The sequence below is a fragment of the Dromiciops gliroides genome, chromosome 6 (genome assembly GCF_019393635.1).
Source record: "Dromiciops gliroides isolate mDroGli1 chromosome 6, mDroGli1.pri, whole genome shotgun sequence".
Classification (NCBI taxonomy): Eukaryota; Metazoa; Chordata; class Mammalia; order Microbiotheria; family Microbiotheriidae; genus Dromiciops; species Dromiciops gliroides.
The window spans coordinates 120,004,649-120,021,971 of record NC_057866.1 but is presented as its reverse complement, the minus strand read 5'-3'; the positions used below and the strand labels follow the sequence as shown (position 1 = coordinate 120,021,971).

General features: G+C 32.9%; 1 protein-coding gene across 1 annotated transcript in view; it reads left to right on the top strand.

Moving 5' to 3' along the window:
* The window catches only part of GABRA2 (gamma-aminobutyric acid type A receptor subunit alpha2), a 151,432-nt gene that overhangs the window by 91,906 nt on the left and 42,203 nt on the right, over window positions 1-17,323 (top strand). The window contains exons 6-7 of the mRNA XM_043970766.1: window positions 6,896-7,039; window positions 7,937-8,089. Coding sequence (XP_043826701.1) covers window positions 6,896-7,039; window positions 7,937-8,089 — 297 coding nt within the window. The remainder of the gene's footprint in view (window positions 1-6,895; window positions 7,040-7,936; window positions 8,090-17,323) is intronic.

The window sequence follows — 17,323 nt, the reverse complement described above, 5'->3', positions numbered from 1 at the left end:
TTTTAAATATATGGTATATATAATATGTGTTTAATATATATTATATAAAATATATTAACAAAAAGATAAAGATGAAAATTGCACAAAAAGGCCTTATAATCTAATTAGCATCTCATTATTTCCCACTTGGTCAGTTTTATGGAATTCATGATCTCTAGAAAGTCATCATCCTGAAAGATGAAATCAAGTCTGACACTCTCATTTCCTCAGCTTATTTCTTACCATAGCTATAGCATTTTATTATTCATAAAATAATCTCCTCTGCCCCTTTAGTTTATTTCTGTGTTATTTTCCCCATTAGATTGTGAGTTCTTTGAAGGCAGGGACAGTCATGCTTTTCTTTGTAATCCTAAAGTCTGGCACAATGCAAGACACATAGTATATGGTTAAAATATTTATTGACTGGGGGCAGCTAGGTGGTGCAGTGGATAGAGCCCCTGCCCTGGATTCAGGAGAACCTGAGTTCAAATCCGGCCTTGGACACTTGACATTTACTAGCTGTGTGACTCTGGGCAAGTCACTTAACCCTCATTACCCTGATAGATAGATAGATAGATAGATAGATAGATAGATAGATAGATAGATAGATAGATAGATAGATAGATAGATAGATAGATAAATGAATTAATTAATTCAAAAATAAGCAGATAAATAGGTAAATTAATGGATTAATTAATGAATGATCAAATTACTTAATTGAGAGATAAATGGATAAATAGATTAATACATAGATGAATGAATAAATAAATGAATGATCAAATTAATAGATAAATAAATAGATATATGTCTATATCCATATCCATATATCTCTTTCTACTTCTATCTATATACATCTATATCTATATCTATGTCTTTATCTATATCTATTGACTGATTCACTATGTCTCTAAGGTCCTGTCCAACCCCAGTGATGCTATGATTTTATTTCAATTTTATTTTACTATTATCCCCATGGAAATGTTTATATATTTATATAATTTCCTTTGGAACAAGTCCTTGTTTGATACAAAGTTATCCTAATTGTCAAAGTATACATTAATTAGGAATGATCTTACCAATTCTGAGTATATAATAATTTGTTCAGTTTCAAAAATATTTCACAGTAAAGCTTAAGAAACAATTCTCTGGTACTGCCCTCTTGCTTCCTAACATCATTAAATTTAGGATATTTTGTATTCTAAAATCAACTGGAAGGAAATAATTGACCTTATTTTCCAGATAAAACCATTCCTGAATACACATACTATATGTCAAGGCTCTGGGTCTTCGACCAATTAGCAGTTGTTGAAATTCTCTGGGTCAAATGGCAGCATCATGCTATCTGAATCATAGGGGACATGTTAAGTACCTGCTCCCTGGTATCTTAAAGGACTATTGGGAAGAATTCCAGATTCACTCTTACTTCCAAAGAGGCTTATTTTCTGGATGGTGTGTTCCTTTGGGCACCCATAATATTCCTGTTGCCTCTGCAGTGGAACATTTCAAGATCACTCTGTCAACCAACACCTCTTTATCCAAAAGATGGAGAATTCATCTGGACCTGTGGTTTCATCAGTAGGGGAATCTTCCATAATGAAACTCTATGCAATTTGGCAACTATTCTACAATTTACCATCATAAATTGTTGCCTTCAGTACCTTGTTCTCATTATAAAGGCCAAGTGTGACAAAATAAAGTCTGGTTGACAAAATATCTGTAGAATATCCCTGTTATTTTTCCTGGTTTTATAGAATAAGGAATTCATCATCATTCATCTTTTGTCTTGTTCTTCTGAAGGTGACCTGCCTCCACCCCATCTCTGTCTCTCATTCTGTCACTTTGTGTCTCTATCTCTACCCGTTTCTGTCTCTCAACACACACACACACACACACACACACACATTCACATTGTTGTTTTCATTCATTTCACTAATATCTGACTCTTTGTAACCCCCATTTATAAAATGAGTCTTCCTGACTTTAGGCCCAGCATCTTTTCCATCTCTCTCTCTCTCTCTCTCTCTCTCTCTCTCTCTCTTTCTCTCTCACACACACATATATGCATACACACACATCTCTGATTAACTACAAGGTCCTTTCTCATGTCATAGAAAATGATTTCTTCACACCTGTAATCTCTATTTAAAATCTAATAACTACCTCTGGAAATAATAGGAAATATTAATTTCAAAACAGTAAAAATGAGAGTAGATAAATAACAAAAAGTAATTTAAATTACATAAGTGGCATTACAGAGAAAAATGAAAATCCAAGATTACAATAAGAGATTTAAATACATGAGTAATTCAGGGCAAAATTTATTGGAACAAGATATTGAATATAATTTATAAAAAGACAAGATATTAAAATGCAATAATAAAAACAAGAGTTTATTCAAGAGTTTTAAATGAAACTAATAAAAAGATTCCTTTTAAAATACAACACAATATTTATAATATGGTGATTTAAAACACCTGGATAAGTTTGACCAATGAATAATACCAATAGCTGTTAGTAATGCCAAACTGAGGAAGTTTGCCCGCTTTGTGTTAGCTTGTTATTATTCATTTTATGTTCTTGGTCTGCCAATATCCATGGTTCTGTGGAAGGGGCTATAACAATGATCATGAGAGAACTCTTACAGATTAGCTTGACATCCTGGTGAATGAGAATTTCCCATTGCTCATCTCACTCTTTATTGTTCACCTCAGATACCTTTCTCTCTCAAAAGCTATTCATTTTCCATCCTTTTCTCACTTTTTTCCTGATTCACAGTATATTTAAAAAAAAATAATTTCTTTTCATCAGGGTTACTCTTCTGGAATGTCCAGACTTTCTACTGTCAGACTGAATAGGCCCTTAAAACCATACAATTTTGGCATGATTCTCCTGACAAAGAGGCAGTTCTTTAGCAGAGCTGAAAGACCTGAGTTTAAATTCAGGCTACATATTTCCCACTTGTATGACCCCAGGCAAAGTCACTTATCCTTTGCTTCAATTTCCTCAAACTGTAAATGAGGGTAATAACAGAACCTATATCACAAAGTTGTTTGTGAGATATCAAATGAAATAATACACAAAAAGCACAGTGGTTGGGACATAGTAGGATGCTATATTAATGATTATCTCTATCCATAACACCCCATTCTCTATAATGGCCAGGAGAGAGTATGTTATTCTCCTATAGCTTTGGTTCATTATTCTAATTATTGTTCTCTTTCCTATTTAAGAGCAGTAATAAGAGAGCATCAGTTTTTCATCTACATCACCTCTTAGTAAAAGAGGCATAGTTTATTACTGTATTTCTAACTTTCTAGATCTATACAACTTTATAGATCTTTTAGTTTTCATTTCTCATATGTTCTTACATTTACCTGTTATAGAGCTTAGCCTAATTATTCATTTTGTTTGAAAAATGACTAACTTAAAATCTAAACTTTAAAATAAATTACTAAAGATAATTTTGATTCATTTCTAAAGATTCCTGACCCCAATAACAACTAGGGATATGGTCTTTGGTATAAGAAGAAAAATTAATGTAAAAATATATCTTAGGATTTTTAAAAATCCAAACCAAGGATTAAAAAATCAATAGGTAAGCACTTTCTTGTCATTTCATTCAGTTTGGAAGGCAAAGTCAGGCTAGTTAACAAAATACTGTAACCATAATTTTTTTTACCAGTTTCTCTGATAAACACCTCTTTTCTCAATATATAGAGAACTGAGCCAAATTTATAAAAATGAGAGCCATTTTCCAATTGATAAATGGACAAAGGATATGAAAAAAGTAGTTTTCAGAGAAAGAAATCTAGGCTATTTATAATCATGTAAAAAAGCTCCAAATCACAATTAATTAAAAAAAGACCCTCAGAGGTACTACCACATACTTATCAGAAATGACAAATGCTATGGGGGAAGAGGGAAAATAGGTACATTAAAGAATTGTTGGTGGAGTAGTGAACTTTTTTTTTTCTTTTACTTCTTCTTTTTTGGGCAGAGTAATGAGGGTTAAGTGACTTGCCCCGGGTCACACAGCTAGTGTCACACAGTCAAGTGTCTGAAAGCCTGATTTGAACTCAAGTCCTCCTGAATCCAGGGCCGATGCTTTATCCACTGGGTCGGTCACCTAGCTGCCCCAAGTAGTGAATTTATCCAACCATTCTAGAGAACAATATGAAATAATGCCCAAAGAGCTAAAAACTATTCATCCTCTTTGACTCAGCAATACCATTACTAGGTTTATATACCAAATAGATTAAGAAAAAAGAAAAGGGCCTATTTGTATAAAAAACATTTATAGCACTTCTTTTTCAGTGGCAAAGAATTGGAAATTGAGGGGATGCTCATCACTTGGAGAATGGCTGAACAAGTTGTGGCATATGATTGTGATGAGGTACTATTGTATTAAAGAAGAAATGATGATAGTAATGGGATTTTTAGGGGAGGATTATGGCAAGACCTATATGAACTGATGTAAAGTGAAGTGAAAAGAATCAGGAGAACACTGTACACAGTAACAGCAATAATGTAAAGCTGATCAACTGTGAAAGACTTGACTGTTTTGATCAATACAGTAATGTAAGACAATTACAAAGGACTCAGGATGAAAAACTATGATCTGCTTCTAGAGAGAGAACTACTGAACTCTGAGTGTACAATGAAGTATAATTTTCTAACTTTATTCTATTGGTTATTTGCAATACACCTAATATGGAAATGTTTTTCTTAATTTCACATGTATAATTGTCATCATATTGTTTGCCTTAGCATGTGGGGGTGGAGTTTGAAGGAGGGAGAGAATATAGAACTCAAATTTTTAAAAGAAATAATGTTTACAATAAATAATAAATACTAGATAAATATCAGTTATTGCCATTAGCATCAAATATCTCTTTTTAGAGACTTTCCCTGCTCCTCACAGTCTATAAGAATTTTTGCAATGTCTCCAATATTGAGCTTTCTTATGAATGCAGTAGCATATCCCTTTCATTTTTGAGGTTAGTCTGTACTGCACTTAGTCCAAATTAAAAAGGTGTGGAATTGCCTACTGAGTTTTGTGAATTCTTTATAATGCTTTTATGAGTGTTACTTATATAATCAAATATTGTTGCCTTTTGAAAATAGATGACAGTGAGAATCATGAAGAAAAGTAGAACTTTCTCCCATATGGCTCACAGATAGAACTGTCCAAGCTAATAAAACCAGGCATTACTTGACATTAATCAAATGAACTGCTAGGAAGAATTATACATGTCATAACATTTACTTTAAATGTTTCCCCATAGAAGAGTAATTAAGATTGGTTAATTTGAAAGCAAATGCCTAATAAGTAGCACAATAACTAATATATAACTTTATCAATATGATCTCAGGTATGGATACATTAATATTTACTTAGAAATACCTTTTTAAATTTGTATCATTCTCTGGCTATGTAAGAAAAAAATATGTTTAGCATCAGCTATTTCTGTCATCATTCAAAAGTAGAATTTCAAAGGGTATTTCCCTTAATACATTATGAAAACATTTGTTCAGTTAATGAATGAAAGAATTTTAAAAAAGAATTTATACAGTGTTTCCTCTGTGCAAAGAAATATGCTAAGCACTGGGGGATATAAGTAGATAAGTCTATCAGGACAGCCCCTGCCTTCAAGGAGCTCATATTCTAATAGGAGACAAAGCACAAATGAGATTTCAGCTGTAAGTCAGATAGAATGGCTCCATTATCCTCATGGTAAAGTGGTTAAGTAGATGGTAATACATCATCTACAATGCCATTTTCGTAAGTAAAACCACATGAGTTTTTGTTTTTGTTTTTGTTTTTTTGTTTTGTTTTTGCAGGGCAATGGGGGTTAAGCGACTTGCTCAGGGTCACACAGCTAGTAAGTGTCAAGTGTCTCAGGTCAAATTTGAACTCAGGTCCTCCTGAATCCAGGGCCAGTGCTTTATCCACTCTGCCACCTAGCTTCCCCAACCACATGAGTTTTTGATGTTATACCATTTCACAGTGCCCAAGGCTTTGTTGTTGAGAACTTCCTTTTCTAATCCTCGGTAGCTTTGGCCACCATGTAACTTCAGAGACAATTGTCAAATCCCATTTTTACAATAGTTGCTTCCCTGTATGATGGCTGCAGTGGCTATCCCAGAAGAAACATAGGTAGTCTGTGGTTACCAGTATAATCTCATTGGCTACACTCACCTCAAAATAGAATTCTTCAAATTAGTTGGTGATACAATATACTTAACATTCTTTCTAGCCAGAATCATGCAACATAATGTGGAAGAAAAGTAAAAAGAAATACTACATACCTCATTACTCTGTGCCCATTGATACAAGCAATAAAGAAAAAATTGAGAAATGCCATTTGTAATGTAGATATGTTTCTGATTTCACATTGCAATGAATTCACTTCCATAATGTCAATTACATGAAATATGTCTCTCCAGCTAACTCATTATTTACTAACTAGGTTATATTTAGTTCAACAAACCAGAACACTTTGGACGTAGGATTATTGCCTATTCTCAAGCTGGCCATGGAGAGGCCATTGGTTTTTTTGTGATAATTTATCTGTTTGATATTAGGGGCTTTTTTCCCTATTATCTTTGTATAGGTCTTTTGAATTTAAAGGGACCTCATATCTATATGTGGAGCAATAATAAAAACTTACTATACCTAGCTCATATGGACTTCTGAAAAGGAAAAGGTAGAGGCATGTTTGAGTTTGTAGTTTCTTTCATGCAACCCATACTAAAGTTGTTTTAATTTTAGTAACACCATTTTGCTCTAAAATGGTGTGAATTGTAAATAGAAATTTATGTAATATTTTGTTTGTGGTCCTACTTTGAAATTTTAAGCTCTGGATGTTCTCTACTAAAAAGGTGACAAATTATTTTCTCCTATTTTCTGTTATAGATGCATACACAACCTCAGAAGTTACCTATATATGGACTTACAATGCATCTGATTCAGTACAGGTTGCTCCAGATGGATCCAGATTAAATCAGTATGATCTCCTAGGCCAAACTATTGGAAAGGAGACAATTAAATCTAGTACAGGCAAGTTAAACACATCTGAGTATAAGATCAATTAACTAAGAATCATAGTGAAACATCAGAAGGGTGATTTAATAGGTGAGATATATGGTTTGTTGAAATAGTAATAATGTCTTTTCCCAAAAGTTAATTTCACTTTTTTCCAAAAAAAAAATTAGTTACTTTCCCCCTCATTTCATTCCTCTATTTCCCACTGTTTCTGGGTAATTTTTAAGTCTACAGTTCCTGATTTCTAGATAATTACCTTTGGCCTTTTATTATAGTGTGGAAAAGCTGCTGCTCTGGCTAAGAGGCACACTAATGTATAAGACAGCTGTGAGGGTTAATTAGCTTACATCTGGCAATAATTAAAACCCAGGGAATAGAGAAGAAGCTCTCCATAAGGATCCTGACAGGACTGAATGAACTGAATTTGTTCTGACAGAACACTTGGAACCCCACATTTGGTATTTGGGTTAAAAGTGAAAGAATTGGGTCAAAAAATCAGCTGTGTAACACCAGAACTGTGACTGGAGGTCAGTGCTTAAGGTTCTAGATTCAAAAGCAAGAGTTAGGGTCAATAAAATAGTGCACAAAGTCTAGTGCTAGTGAGAATGAGAAATCTGAAGAGAGTCTAGTGATGCACAATGCTTTCACAAATCATACTTCTGAAGGAAAACAGTGCTAAGGATATTGTATGATTGTATGTCCTCTTAGAAATTCATGGTAAATGTTACATTTCCCTTAGTTAAAATACCAATAGGATAAAAATGGCATATTCAAATTTAAAACATGTTATAGTTCGGATTTTTTAAAAATCACAACTTCTCTAATACCTTCAGATCTCTAAAATGTTCAATCTATTTAGACAATATTATTCTTTTATACTTTCTAATGAAACTTTTTTTCATTTTCATATAGGGGAATATACAGTTATGACAGCACATTTCCACTTGAAAAGAAAAATTGGTTATTTTGTCATTCAGACCTATCTCCCTTGCATCATGACAGTCATTCTCTCCCAAGTATCATTCTGGCTGAATAGAGAATCAGTACCTGCAAGGACTGTCTTTGGTGAGTTATCTCAGGAAAACATCAAGGTATAGATGAATTTTAGCATTCATGTTTATTTTAATACAGTGTTCAATCAAGTTATCAATAGACTCATTGCAAGGTTGACTGAAAGAGGGCAAATATTTTTGTCAGTGACAATCCTCGAAGATCATCTATTAATGTCTCTGTATTGAAGGACAGCAATTGTCATCCACGCAGAGTATCCACTTTGAATACATGGCAAGTCCTTGGCGTAGAAAACATTCTACGAGCGCTACTTAATTATAAGGATGGCATTGTTGACATTTGTGTTTAGGAGGCAGAAAGATAATCCAAAATTTATAGTCTTAGAACCTTGGAGGCAAAAGGGATTTAGGCTATAATATAACACCATCTTTACCTGCAGAGCAAATTCCCTCCACGACACCACTGAGAAGTCATCGACCCTGGTAGAAGTCAATATCCAGGTAACCTTCTCATCGCTTTATTGAAGTTCGTCATTGCTTCAGTGAAAATGTCATACCCAGAACAGAATATTATGCTCCAGACACAGTCTGACAAGGGGGAAGTGGGAAAGATAATTATTACCTCTCATCTTTTAAACACAATACTCCTACTATTGTAACAATATACCATTAGCTTTAGAGATTGATATTTTATCTTTTGATATATGTTGAGATTATGTAAAAGCCCAGGCCTTTCTTACATCCAATTCCCGTACTCTATGCATTTGGACCTGAGAATAACCTTTTATATTCATTAAAGTTCATCTTATTTGTCTGAGTACAACATTCCAGTTTCTCAGTCTATTTTGGATGTTGGTTCTATCACTCAAATTAAGTAGTAACTATCCTTTCCAGTTTCATGTCATCAACAAATTTCATATGTATGCTGTATCTGTCTTTGTTTAATAACTGATAAACATCACAGAGCCCCAGAGGAAATGACAATGAATTGCTTATACCCTCCACAGCATCCAAAACAATTATAAACTGTCAATAAGTATTTGTTAAATTCAATATTTTAATCTGCTCTGGTTTAGCACTCTTCCCTGGGAAGACAGAATCATGTTCATGGTCTACTCTATTTGTAATGAAGTTATAGGTACTGTGCTATACTTATGGGTAGTCAAACTTCAGCCACCATGATGGCCACATAGAGTGGAGTTTAGAATTTCAAAAGGGAAATGAAGAGATAGGTGGAGATTTACTAACATTAAATGGTAGTAAAGACATGTACTGTAAATTAATGTAGGATTTTAGAGTTCAAAAAGATCTAAGTAAAAAGTTTTTAAAAGGGGAAATATGATTTTTTTCTTTTTCTATGGAATGAATATAGATGTTTTAAGTGTATAGTATTTATTTTAGCACATACCTATACTTCTACATATGCATATAGATGTATATGTATGCACATGTATACATATATATGTATATATATTTGTATACATACTTATGCACATACATATAGGTATCTACCTATGCCTATATATTGTGTTGTATACATCATTTACTTAGAATTGTTTATCAATCACTGTATGTATAGGTGTAAAAATATACAGATGTATTGCAATATTTGCATATACTGGTAGAACTAGATGGGTATATTGGATTGGGTAAAACTGGGCATTGTCAAGTCAAAAACACTTATTGAAATAATGGTGTCATAGATTTATAAAAGGCTCGTCTAGTCAACAACCCTCATTTTGCAAATGAGAAATTGAAATCCAGAGAGATTAAATTACTTTTACATGATAATGTATGTATATAAGTACATATATAATTACATTAGCATATGTTTATTTATACATGTATGTTAGCATATATTTCTAGCTATGACTATATATGTACACATGTGTGTCTATATACATGCATACACATATCACCTTGGACATATGTGTATGTGTATATAACTGCATACGTGTGTGTGTGTGTGTGTGTGTGTGTGTATGTGTGTGTGTGTGTGTGTAAATGAGTGGTGGAAAGATTGGGATCCAAATCTAGGTACCCTAACTGCAAAAACGGCAAAACTAGAAGTCTTCTCAAATTCAGCAACTTGTTTCCATATAATCATAGTGATAGTCAATGAATACTTATTAGATGGCTACTATGTGACAAGCACTGTGTTAAAAGCTAGAGATATAAATAATAAAATTAATAACAAGAAGAAAGACAGCCCCTGACCTCAAGAAGGTTGCAACATGATGCGGGAAGACAATACTCAGAAGAAACCTGAAAACGGGGAATGAGTCCAGCAGAGAGTATTAGACAAGTAGTCATGATGTGCCCACAGCTGAAACCAGGCTGTGTAGCTGGTGAGAAATTATGATAGCTAGAAAATTCTGAATCCTCTTTAAAGAAAGGCTTTGGCATGAATTTATTGCTTTGCCTTATGTATGACTTTTATAGGGTATGAATTGAGTTGTACCAGGAATAATTTTTCTTCTTCTATCCCATTATCCTTTTCTGCCTCATTCTCAAAGTTCCTTTAATATGGAAAGAAGACAATTTGTCTGAAGGGAAAATTTTAAAGTATAAATTCCCTAAAGAGCTAACACATGGACTTAAAATTGGACATTAGCATGGCATGGTAGATAAAGCTCGGGATCTGGAGTTAGAACAACTTGGTTTCAACTCTTGTGTCTAACATTTACTGGAAAGAAATGAAGTGAAAAAAAGAGACTTCTAGCAGATGGCAGGAATTACTACTCTTCCTCTGTTTTCTACTAACTGAGAACATACAGCATGCAAATCAAATTCAGGCAGAACAATCTTGATCTTCCTCCCCCAAATGGGTCTCTTTTTCAAAAGTGTTTCTTTTCATCCCAAGGATAAGCAAGAGGCTATATAAATCAAAGATGATGCTGAACATTTTTCCAATTTTCAAGTTAGATACTACTCATCATACCACTTATCTTCCCACCTACTTGTGCACTTATTTATATCATATCTATTTCGGGTGAAGGGAATTGATGATTTATAATACCTTAAGAAAGCTAAGAATAATATTGTATATTGGATTGAAAGAGTATGGTGGATTGGAAAGGTGGCTATATAGTGTCAAGAAGATGTGTCTCATATGCTATTACTAAAATATGCAGACTTTATAATCATAGACAAGTCATAATCTCTTAGTGCCTTTGGAAGTTCTACAAATGTTAAGAACAAGTTGCTGGTATTTAACAGTAGAGGAAGTTTCTAGCTCGGGTAATTTACAACACTTATAAATCAAAGACCTATTTTCTGCCATATCACTTGCCACCTCTTTCAAATAAAAAGATTTAATGCAAAAATATCAGTATCAGTGAGGACAGCAGATAGAATGGGGTTAGGTCCTAGCATCAATTTATTATGGCTAACTAGCTTTATATTTAGATAGATACCCTTTTCAAATTATCTCATTTTTCTAGATCTTTGATAGCCTCATATTTATTTTAATATAATTGTATTTGTTGTTCATATTTTAAGTTCTGAACTCTCTCCCTCTCCACCCTGCACTAGAAAAGGCCATCATTTAACATATATGTATATGTATATGTATAAGTATATGTGTAGGTATATGTGTGTATAATATGAAAAATCATACTATGCACACTTCTATTTATTAGTTCTTTCTCTGGATACAGAGTATATCTTCCTTTATAGGTACTTTGAAGTTGATTTGAGTATTTATAATACTCAAAAATGACTCAATCATTCAAAATTATTCCTAGAACGACATTGCTGTTACTGTATACAACATTCTCTTAGTTCATCCACATTTCATTCCTCATTATTTCATCCAAGTCTTTCCAACCCCCCAAAATATATCTGCTTATAATTTCTTAAAGAATAATGCTATTCCATCAAAATCATATATCATAACATGTTTAGCCATTCCACAGTTGATGGGCATCCCTTAGATTTCTAGTTTCTTGCTACCACAAAGAAAGCTGTTATAAATATGTTAGAACATATTAGCTTATTTGCCTTTTTACTCACCTTGGAAAACAGACCTAATACTGTTATTGCTGGGTTAAAGGATATACATAGTTTTAAACTTTTTTGGGCATAATTACAGTTTGCTCTCCAAAATGGTTGGATCAGTTCAAAGTTCCACCAAAAGTGTATTAGTGACCCCTTTTTTCCACATGCCCTCGAACATTTGACACTTTCTTCTTCTACCATTTTAGTCAATCCATTAGGTGCGAGATGATCTCAAAACTGTTTAATTTGCATTTTTATGAATATACATATATATGGTTTTGATTTCTCTATTTAAAAAATCTTCCTGTTTATATCCTTTGACAATTTATTAATTAGAGAATGACTCGTATTATTATACATTTGATAGTTTTCTCTATATTTGAGATATGGGATTTTTGTCCAAGAAATCGTCTACAATTTGCCCCAAATTTTGCTCTCCTTCTAATCTTGACAACATTAGTTTTATTAGTACAGAACCTTTTTTAAAAATTTAATGTAATATGATAATCTATTTTATATCTAACAATGCTCTTTCTTATGTATTCACAAATTCTTCTCCGATCTATAAGTCTAATAGCTAATATGGTCCATGTTCTTCTAATTTACTTATGATATCTTCCTTTATATGTAATTCATACATCCATTTTGACCTTATTTTAGCAAAAGGTATATTAGTCTATACCCAATTCCTGCCAGACTGCTTTCCAGTTTTCCTAACAATTTTTTAAACCAAATAAAAATTGGGGCAGCTAGGTGGCTCAATGGATAGAGCACCAGCCCTGGAGTCAGGAGTACCTGAGTTCAAATCTAGCCTCAGACACTTAACACTTACTAGCTGTGTGACCCTGGCGCAAGTCACTTAACCCCAATTGCCTCACTAAAAGAAAATAATAATAATAAAAAATCCTTATACCAAAATCTTAAATATTTACATTTGTCAAATACAACATTCCTATAATCATTTACAACTGTGTACTGTATGTCTTCTCTGTTCCACTAATCTACATGTTTAATTCTTAAACAGCACCAGATATTTTGGATAATTATTGCCGTATAATGTAGCTCAAGATTTGGTACTGATATTCTCATGTTTAACAAAAGGAAGCTGAACAAGATTATCTCTAATGCTCCTTTCATTCCAAACTTTCTATTTTTCAAGGCTAGATAGTTGATATCCTTTCATTTTCTTTCATTACAAGATATCTTCATTTTTACTAATGTCATACAAAGTTGAATCAAGTTTTAGAATAGTTCTAAAATTTATATTTTCTTCATCAATTTATAGGAATACCTGCAAAACATAGTTAATATTGTTATTACTGATGTCTGCTTTTAGACAAACTAATGTAGGTAACAGATTGAATATTTTTCTGAGATTTTGAATAAGCATCATTTCCATTTTTCGGAAGACACTTAAAGAAGTTATTTACTAAATTGACAAATTAATTGACCTGGAATTAGACTGCTCTGAAATTCTAGTTTTGTTTTCACAACTGAGTCGACCTTATCACCTCTTTATTACAGGAATTGTGAAAGATTCCATTAGTCTAAGATAATATCAAAGAGCTAAATTAGTAGATGGACAATCAGAAAATAAAAGCTTATGATAAATGTCTAATTTTGTAAGACAGATGATAAGTAAGAGATAATAATATTTGTATTTAGTAACACACTGGATTGTAGGCAAAATATTTAATAAAACTTTAAATGCTATTTAAATGTGAATTAGTATTTAATGCAAAAAGAGTAAGAAGAGAGAAAGGGAAAGATCAATATAGGTTTTATTAAGAGCTACCCATGGAATATGAAAAGAAATATTTCACAAAGTTAAAGAAAAATATATTAGCTTTGACCTATTTAATTTTCAAAATAAGGAACTTTTTTGGGGGGTGGGGCAATGGGGTTAAGTGACTTGCCACGGTCATTCAGCTAGTACGTGTCAAGTGTCTGAGGCCAGATTTGAACTCAGGTCCCCCTGAATCCAGGGCTAGTGCTTTATCCACTGCACCAAGTACACCAATTATTTAACTGCCCCCCAAATCAGGCATTTTTGAAGAATAATATTTAATAGGATGAGAGAAAGCATATAAAAGAGAGCCTACTTTTTTCCTCCTAGACTATGAAGTCCACTTTAGTAGATAAAATTGGATTATGGAATATATCTAATGCTAGTTCTCAATATCTGAGTACTTGATAGCAGATAAAAGCATAACTGTCATTTCCTCAAGTCATTTAGATTTCTACTACTTTCAAATATTTTGTTATAAACTCAGGTGGGTTTATTATAAAATTAACAACATAATCTTGGCATATACTTATATTTTTAAGAACCACATAGAATTTTAGAAATTCAGAGCTGGAGAAGATATTATGCACAATGTAAAGTAGCCAATTAACTCAACAAAATAATAAATTGCTAGACAACTTAAGTGAATCACCCAATGGTAGCTAAGACTGAAGCAGTTATGATTATGTTTAGAAATAAAATCAGTTTTCATTTAATAAATGTTGCCAAAATGCAAGACATTGTGCTAAGTTCTAAAGAACAAACCAACATTCTGCCCTTGTGCAAGAATTGTCAGTTTATTGTTCTTGTTTCTAGGACAAAAATATAAACATGTCAGATTGACATTTCAAATTATTTTCCTTTATATACTCTATTTTGTAACCATATTAGTCTAATTTCTATTTCCTGAACTGGGTGTTTCATCTCTTCCCCTTTGCTTTTACTCAGGCCTCCATGTCTTACATGCACTGACTTTTTGCCTCTGCCTTTAGGAATCCTTAATTTCCTTGAAAACATATCTTACCCACCCTTTTCTTGATCCCTCTAGTGGGTAAGGGCTTTCTCCCCGTTCAATTTATCTTGCATTTACTTATTCACAAAAATGTCATATCTTCCCAGTAGAGTATAAGTTACTTGAGGGTTGGTACTGTTTTAAATTTGATTTTGCATTCCCACTACCAAACACTTCGAATAATAAGCACTTCTCACTTCAGAGTAATGCTTACTCAATACTCAAAAGGCTTTCCCTCATGGAATATAAATCATAATCCCCCATGTCTAAGCACAAGATAGATATGAATTTTTCACAACAAAAAAAAGTGATCACTTTTCAAGTATAACCTGTTGATCAATATTTTTTAACCAAAGCTCACATGGGTTAAATGATTTGCTCAATGTCAAACAAGAAGCTAGTTCATAGGTGCAGCTAGGTGGTGCAGTGGATAGAGCACCATCCCTGGATGGAGAAGGACCCAAGTTCAAATCCGGCCTCAGACATTTGACACTTACTAGCTGTGTGACCCTGGGCAAGGCACTTAACCCCCATTGGCCTGAAAAAAAAACCTAGTTCATAGAGGCAGAATTGGAACCAGGTCATACTGGTATCTTTCTAATATTTCCTTTCTATGTATGGGATACGAGATACTTAGAAGAAGCATCACTGTATTTCACTAAATAAAGAATCACTGGATACAAAACAATGTGCTAAATATGAAAAAAATCCTAACATTAAACACTTCAATGTGATGCTCCTACTCACTAATCTTAAGCGAATCCCTATCACTTCTTCAATAGAATGCAAGACCTCAGGCAAGTCCTCTCACAACAGGTCTAGAATTTTTCACCAGGCCATTTCAGCTCAAAAGGATTTGTCAGATCTTCAATCCTCTGTCTAATCCTTTAAGAATGCAGGGTCACCTTCATGCTAGAATGAAATATCTTAGGGGAACATTCATGAAGAAAATTCAAAAATAAGTAAGACATCTACTGGCTTTAACTTAGAAATATTACTTGTCATATATAACCTGTATCAGACTGCTTTCTGTCTTGGGGAGGAGGGAGGGAAGGGAGGGTGGGAGAAACATTTGAAACTAAAAATCCTATGAAAACAAATGTTGAAAGCAATCCTTATGTGTAACTGGAAAAATAATAAAATACTTTTATTTATTTAAAAAATAAGAAAGAAATATTACTTATATATATAATATAGATACATACAATATATATAAATTCAGGTATTTCTATGTATAACACAATACATATACATTTATGTATAGATATGTGCACATTATGTGTTTGTATATATATAGCTTTTATGCAAAATGAAATACATTGAGTCAAAAATATGCAAAAGGGTTAAAAAGATGAAATGACATTGCTGTGGTTAGAGGGAGTGGATCATTGAAGACTTAATAAAGGAAGTGATATTTAAGCTGAAACTTGAAATATAAGTCAGACTTTAATAGAAAATAATAATTTTAATAGAAAATAATAAAGTAAGAGAGGGATAAGGGAGCCAGCATAAATAGAAAATAATCCAGAAATTCTATGAACAAAGGCAACAGACATAAGAAAAAGTGTATGTAGTGAAAAGCAGGCAAGTAGTCCATTTTATCCACTGTCTCTTGATTTTACCAATAATATAGATGTGAATAAAGCATGGATATCAATATTTTCAAAAGTGTTTTTGGCTGAGGTTAAACTAATAAGGCTGATTTGCATTATTGTAGGGTGCAATTGAGAGAGTTATTATTTTATGGAGAATATGACCATTTAAAATTCACCAAAGCTAATCATCCTGCCTCATTCCCTAAACAGAAGCAAATCTGTTGTTTTTCTTTATATCCAAGCATGAGGTTACATGTATATCTGGTACTTAAATCCTCAAGTTTAGTTTTAAGCTACTTTAAAATTCAAGCTTACAGTTGTGGGATAGTACATATGGTGAATATAGTTATTTAAGGTTTCTTGGTCAAGAGGCTTCATATAGTCTGTAAATGATTTCTGGATCATTAAGTATGGCTGAACTTTCCTCATTTGGAATTAATCTATTAAAATCCTATTCAGAGGCAGCTAGGTGGCACAGTGGATAGAGCACCGGCCCTGGAGTCAGGAGTACCTGAGTTCAAATCCAGCCTCAGACATTCAACACTTACTAGTTGTGTGACCCTGGGCAAGTCACTTAACCCCAATTGCCTCACTAAAAATTGAAAAAAAAATTAAAATAAAAAAAATCCTATACAAATTAAGAAATCAAGAAAAAAAGATTCATTACCTTCAACAGATTTTTTAAAAATTCAGCTAGTGATAAATTGATCAGAGAGATTAAAATTGCATTTAACTTTCTAAAGTTAAAAAGTAAGTGAATGTTATTTGTTCTGAGATTTTTTTTTTTTTTGCTTTATTTTACCCTATGGAAGGGATTACATATTTAATGTCTACTACTTAGGAACAAGATGAAAACATATTTATTCTTGTTAATATATCTGTGTCTCAGAAAAGAGT